Source organism: Podarcis tiliguerta (genome assembly GCF_965153285.1).
Source record: "Podarcis tiliguerta genome assembly, chromosome: 13".
NCBI lineage: Eukaryota > Metazoa > Chordata > Lepidosauria > Squamata > Lacertidae > Podarcis > Podarcis tiliguerta.
Window position 1 is genome coordinate 41,883,789 of NC_139546.1, and position 7,024 is coordinate 41,890,812.

Below are 7,024 nucleotides of genomic sequence, written 5' to 3' on the forward strand. Positions count from 1 at the left end.
TATATAGGGACGCGGGTGGCGCTGTGGGTAAAACCTCAGTGCCTAGGACTTGCTGATCGCAAGGTCAGCGGTTCAAATCCCCACGGTGGGGTGAGCTCCCGTCGTTCGGTCCCAGCTCCTGCCCACCTAGCAGTTTGAAAGCACCCCTAAGTGCAAGTAGATAAATAGGTACCGCTTTATAGCGGGAAGGTAAAACGGCGTTTCCGTGTGCAGCGCTGGTGCTGGCTCGCCAGATGCCGCTTAGTCACGCTGGCCACGTGACCCGGAAGTGTCTCCAGACAGCGCTGGCTCCCGGCCTCTTGAGCGAGATGAGCGCGCAACCCTAGAGTCGGACACGACTGGCCGGTACGGACAGGGGTACCTTTACCTTTACCTATATATATGCATTTATATAGCATTTAAATGCACTTATTCTTCTCTTTGATGAGTTGTTGATTTATTTATCATTCACTCTCCGGTCCCAGAACAATCTGCAGCAATTTACAACCATACAATTAGGTGGCTCCTAAAAACATACACCTGCAAGCGTGGAAAGCCAGGGTAAAGAGGCATGTCTTCAGAATTTTCTGAAAGCTGTATAATGAAGGCTCCAGATGCACCGCTATGGGGAGGGAGTTCCACATCTATGGGGCTGTACAGAGAATGTCCTCTCCTGGGCTGCCTTGAAGATGGATGAACTACCAATGGGGTTTCCTCTGTCAAACTCAACACCTGAGAGGGTCTTCAGGGAAGGAGGCGGTCTTCCAGATATTTGGGCCCCCCATCATTTAAGGGATTTAAACAGCAACTCTAGTACTGGGGTGAGGAACATCTGGCTCCAAGGCCCACTTGTCCTGCCAGGCCATTTTGACCAAGCCACACCCACTTTCCTCACACCTCTGAGGTATGTAGCAGGTAAAGTTGTGGCTGGACCAAGAAGGGTGAATGCAGCAAAATGATTCAAAGTCCAGATTATCAGTTGACTTTTGAGGCTTCAAAGCGCCAACAGTCGTCAGTGGTTATAGAGAACCCTGCACAGGCAAAGCCCCAACCATCTGATGGGATCAGTTGTGCTAGAGGATTCCCCATCGGAAACCCCCTTGTGCAACTGAGGGGCTGCAGGAAACATTCAAAGGGCTTCCTCCAATGCTTTGAGTGCAAGCTGCTTTCTGAGAAAAGGGGAGGAGTACTGAAATCTCCCCCCCCTCCTTTCCACAGAAAGCAGTGTCCATTCAAAGCACTTCCCCCAGGGCTTAGAATGCAAGCTGTTCTTTTCTGCAGAAGGAAAAACGTTCTGCGTTTCAGAGCATTTCCCTCCCTGCTGACACTTCAAACCGATTCCTGGAACTGCTGGTTAGCTGATCAGCAACAACAAGGAGCCTCTGTGAAGATATGCTCTCAGCAACAATCAGCTCATTGGTGCAGAAAGTTCATTTCTGGCAGCAGTTGCTGCGACCACCAATTGGCTGATTGGCAGCTACAGCAACCTCCTTTGAACCGTGTCAATCACCTGACATCATTATGGTATCAGGTGACTGAAAGGTGGACGGTTTGCTGGCCAGGTCCAGGTCCAGTTCCCCGATCCCCATTCCAGCAGAAACTGGCAGTGTGCACAGCACTTACTGGCTGGTGCCTATGCTGTCACCAAGAAACCTCCCTTCCCCAACCCAGCGCTGCAAAGTAAAGTAATGAAACCCACCACTAAACCAGGGGTGGGTTTTGGGAAACTGCAGCCCTTCAGAAAATGGAAGGGAGGCATTCTATACACAATACAGAAGCTATAAACTGTTTTGAACATTGCTCCACAGGCCTGGTATAACCTTCCTCCAACCGGGAGCCCTCCAAATGTGTTGGACTATGGCTCCCATCATCCCTGTCATTCTACTTTGGGCTGATGGGAATTGCGATTCAACATGTGGAGGACCGCTACTTCCCCACTTCTTTTCAAACACCCACAAAGCGATATTAAGGATTCAAGGAGGGGAGTGTGCGGGCCTCTCCGTGAGAAGATGGGGAAAGGGCAGGATTAATAGATCAAACAGTGTTTGATTGGCTGGCACACCTGCCTGTCATTTCAGTTGTGAAGTCAATGCAGGAGGCAGCAGCAGATGTGTAAAGGTAAAGGTAAAGGGACCCCTGACTGTTAAGTCCAGTTGCAAACGACTCTGGGGTTGCGGCGCTCATCTCGCTTTACTGGCTGAGGGAGCTGGTGTTTGTCCAGAGACAGCTTCCGGGTCATGTGGCCAGCACGACTAAGCCCCTTCTGGTGAACCAGAGCAGCGCACGGAAATGCCGTTTACCTTCCCGCCAGAGCGGTACCTATTTATCTCCTTGCATTTTGATGTGCTTTCGAACTGCCAGGGTGGCAGGAGCAGGGACCGAGCAATGGGAGCTCACCCCATCGTGGGGATTCGAACCGCCGACCTTCTGATCCACAAACCCTAGGCTCTGTGGTTTAGACCACAGCGCCATCCGTGTCCTAGCAGATGTGTAGGGCCACACAAAAATCCATCTTATTACAATTGGTCCAGAATGACCCCCCACCCCTTTCTGAATTCCCACCAGGCCCCCCCTTAAAAATAATTAATTAATAATATTTGCTGACCATAGGTATGCAGTCTTTAATCCACTGTATATCTGTGTCCCCAACCTCTATGGTGTCATTTTTTTCAGGTATAAACCATGGACCGGTTGTGGCAGGCGTGATTGGAGCCCAGAAACCCCAATATGATATTTGGGGGAACACAGTCAATGTGGCCAGCAGGATGGAGAGCACGGGAGTGCTGGGGAAGATACAGGTAGGGCTTTTAAAACACAGCCTGTGGTTTTTTATGTGGCCCCCAGCGCCACCTGAAGCTTCCCTGTGCTTCCCTTCTATCAGTGTTCCTCACCTATTAAAAAAAGTTTCCTCTTTCTAAGTAGTTTCTGAATGATAGTGTTTCATTTGAATGGATTGTTGGGCAGCGGGCAGCAGGGGGTGTGAGTTACTTCCTGGTTATATGGCTTGGGATAAAATATGTTTTTCCCCTAGCTTCCTGAGAACAAACTTGTGTAGGGCACTTAAGTCAGAAAGGAAATACATCCAGTTGCTTTTCAGAATAGTAGCTGGCTGTTGTCAGCCACGGCAGGTGTAACAACAACAACAACAATTTATTTATTTATTTATACCCTGCCCATCTGGCTGGGTTTCCCCATCCACTCTGCGTGGCTCCCAACAGAATATTAAAAACATGATAAAACATTAAATATTAAAAACTTCCCTAAACAGTGCTGCCTTCAGATGTCTTCTAAAAGTCAGATAGTTGTTCATTTCCTTAACATCTGGTGGGAGGGTGTTCCACAGGGCGGGTGCCACTACCGAGAAGGCCCTCTGCCTGGTTCCCTGTAACCTCACTACTTGCAGTGAGGGAACCGCCAGAAGGCCCTCAGCGCTGGACCTCAGTGTCCAGGCAGAATGATGGGGGTGGAGACACTCATTCAGATATACTGGGCCAAGGCCATTTAGGGCTTTAAAGGTCAGCACCAACACTTTGAATTGTTCTCGGAAATGTACTCGCTGGGTTCTGGGAGAAGAGGAATTTGCTGCCAAGGAGTGTGGTGGAGTCTCCTTCTTTGGAGGTCTTTAAGCAGAGGCTTGACAACCATATGTCAGGAGTGCTCTGATGGTGTTTCCTGCTTGGCAGGGGGTTGGACTCGATGGCCCTTGTGGTCTCTTCCAACTCTAGGATTCTATGATTCTAGGGGTCTGGAATATTCTCCAGTGATAATGTGTCAGCCAGCTGCTCTGGTTCTGTTTCTCCTTCTTCTCTCATTATCTCCCAATTCCTCTCTTCATCTATGTCTGAACCAACCTCAAACCACTGTTGTAAATCTACACTGTCTCCCTCTTCTCTGGAAGGTTCAGGAGGGGGAGGGGGAGGCGGTCTCCACCATTCCTACTCCGATGTCCACTTCCTGACACACACCTGTGTGGGAGAAAGATTTGGCCCACCAGCAAATATCTGGTACCCACCCACCCCAATGAAATGAAACCTCCATATTCAAAACCAGTGTGACTTTGCATACCAGTCACTGGGAGCCAAGCAGCAGGAGAAAGGTTTGTCTTTTAGTATATGCACCTTGACTGAAGAGGTGTGAGGGGGCAACCCTGTGTCATTTCATCTCAAGCAGCATATGATCTTAAACATACTCTGGAATAATAACCTGTCATGGGTTAGGAATTATGACATCTACTAGTAAAGGACTACCAATGAACAAAATAAAAATTAGGGGAGTATTTTCGTTGTGACCATTTTTACCTAACCCAACCAAGAGCAACCAAGTTTTGACCAGATTTTTGTAGGTATCCCTACCAGGCCATTCTCGTTAATGGTTTCTTCCTCTCTTCTTTCCACACAGGTCACAGAAGAAACAGCCAAGGCCTTGGAGACACTGGGTTACACTTGCTCCCTTCGTGGGGTTATAAAGGTGAAAGGCAAAGGTGAACTTCGAACATACTTTGTCTGTACAGACATGACCCGGCCTGGCCCCCAAGCACCTATGCTGAGCTGAGTTTCTGGGAATGAAACTGTGACAAGCACTGGATTTGGGGGGGGGGGCTAGGATTCCCCACAGACAGCTGCAGATGCTTCTTCCAGCCACTTGGGGGCAGCAGGAGGCTTACCTCTAACTGACCTCTCTAGCACTGGATTTCCCGCAAGTCTTTGCGCTCCATGCTTGGGGTTCATGGGCTCTCACAAACTATGTGTGTCATAAATGGACTGGCTGTCGGAGGAAGATTGAACCCTGGGGGCTGGGGAAGGACCCCCAAGGACGCACCACACATGTAAAACTACTGTGAGCTGGAGAAAGTTGCTGAAGTACATTTGCCCCTTTTGGAAAAACAAACAAAACCAAAACCCTACCTCTGCAATCAATGACCAATACACCTCCATGTTTTCCTGCTGTCACAACAAAGACAGACCTTGCTGTTGACTCAGCTAAAACTCTTTAAGGGCACCTCAAATGGCCAAGTAGGGCTTTATCCCACTTCACAGAAGGAAGACAGCAACACTGCAATCAAGTTGGACGCTTCCCAAACCTTATTTGAGGAACCTTCAGCCCAGCTGCTTGATCTAAACCAGTGGTCTAAGGAACACCTTCAACCCTCCTTTAGCAAGGCTGCTAAACTAAACTAAGCTCAGCTCAGCTCCCAAGCCCAAAACATGGTGTCCAGTCATTTTATGATGGTGCTTAATCCCCACCCAGTCTGTTAAGCAGGGGCCAATCACAGTGTGGCTTCTTGAAACCATGGGGTTTGGCAGGGTTGGGAGATGTCTGAACAGGCATGTCCTGTATCAACAGTGGGGAGCTTTCATCCTAGGGGCCTAATCAGACCCACCAGATCTCCCCATTTGGCCTGAGAGGCTGTTTCAGCCAAGCTGGACACAGACTGACAGATATCCGAACAGGCATACCTTACACGAACAGAGACGGAAGTAATTTGGGGAAACTGTGGGGATACAGCTAGGAGTATGGTCTCACTACTGTGTTGTAGACAAGGGACGAGGCTGGTTGAGCATTGCCCCCATTACTCATCTGGTTCCTTTAGGTTGTCACACAAGAAACCAATATTTCCCCAGTTTCTTTCTAGGCCAGTTTCTCTTCTGCCCTGTCCTGCCCTCTTCCTCTCCTGATTGTGGCATGTGCCTTTACCCCCCTTTTCACGTGCAGGTGCTGAAGGGTTTGAAAGCAACGTCATGTTGAGGAACAGCTTCTCCCTTTTCATTCAAGGAATGGATTCTCACCCATGGTCAGTTTTGATTTTGTGGGAAGGGAGAGGGAAGCATACAGTACACAGTTTAAGGCCTTAGACCTGAGACCTGGGACACAGCTGTTGCCAAATAGCTCAGAGGGGGCCTAATTCAGCTCTCCTCTCCAGTCACTTTACTAGTTCAACCATGCTTTCCACCAAATGGGAACCCTTTATAGTATGCACCGCATCTCACACATTGCTCTAGTGTTGCACTGGAAGCAGCATGTGTGAATCAGGTGGGGGTACGTCTTGTCCACAGGCCAGATTTTGCCCTTCAGGTCTCTCCATCCAGCCCTTGGGACTTTCCTTGGGCCACGCCCCTCTGTCCAGGCCACACCCCTCACTGGTCCTGCGCCACACCTTCGACTGCTTTTGCCTGGCTGGAATATGCCATTGAACTGTGATCAGGTCTCTTGCTTCCTGGATAGCGGAAGGAGAGATTTAGGGGATAAAGGGAATTTAGAGTGCTGTATAAGGGCAAGAGTCTCACCCATTGCTCCACTCTCTTTTGCTCCTGGCCCTGCCCACCACTGGTATTTGCCCCTCCAATGATGGTTACCCACAAAGAAACGTGCTCCTCAAGCTGCGAAACATCCCACACCCACTGTGTGAATCCTGTTCCCCAGAATCTGACCAAAACCAGAATTTCTTGCAAGTCCAAAGGCATGGCTGAAAATCCTCTGTGAAGTTGCAAGCGATTGTGGGCTGGACTTCCAAAATCCAGTGATGACTCGTCAGGCCATCAGGTGCCTTTTCAAGAGATGAGCTGCTCCCTTTCTGCTTGCAAGGAGGAAGAGGTGCAAGTGGAATCAGAGCCGACCTATTTAAATTCTTGCAGAAATAAACAGCGTGGTATATATTTTATTTGTAAATAACGGTGTCTCTCAAGTGTTTCTTTCGTTGGCTTTGTTCTGCTCTTTTAAAAGAAAAAAGAAAACACTGGCACTTTCAAAGTTCTAAACTTTTGTTCTGGTGTTAATTTTTGATCCTGCCTCACACTATTGAATTCCCAAACAGTAGGGCCGGAGAATCTTAGAGTACGGTGAGATACTCTAAATAATAGAACAAAGTCTGCTGGAGTAGAGCAGAGCCGTAGCTAGGTGATCTTGCGTCCCTGGCAGAACGGTCTAGATTCTGCCCGCTAGCCACAGACAAATTAGCTCTTCTTTCTGCCTCTCCTTTAACTCCCCCCTCCAGCCATTCAATTCCTTACACACTTCACCTTGTAATGAATTCTTTCACAGAAAATCC

The 7,024-nt window shown here is 48.8% G+C and overlaps 1 protein-coding gene across 5 annotated transcripts in view; it reads left to right on the top strand.

The window, feature by feature from the left end:
- Positions 1-6,734, top strand: part of ADCY4 (adenylate cyclase 4) — a 68,277-nt gene extending 61,543 nt beyond the window's left edge. For all 5 annotated transcript variants that reach the window (XM_083410101.1, XM_083410098.1, XM_083410099.1 and 2 more), the window contains exons 25-26: positions 2,653-2,777; positions 4,378-6,734. In XM_083410101.1, coding sequence (XP_083266227.1) covers positions 2,653-2,777; positions 4,378-4,530 — 278 coding nt within the window. In that variant the 3' untranslated portion in view covers positions 4,531-6,734. The remainder of the gene's footprint in view (positions 1-2,652; positions 2,778-4,377) is intronic.
- Positions 6,735-7,024: the final 290 nt, after the last annotated feature.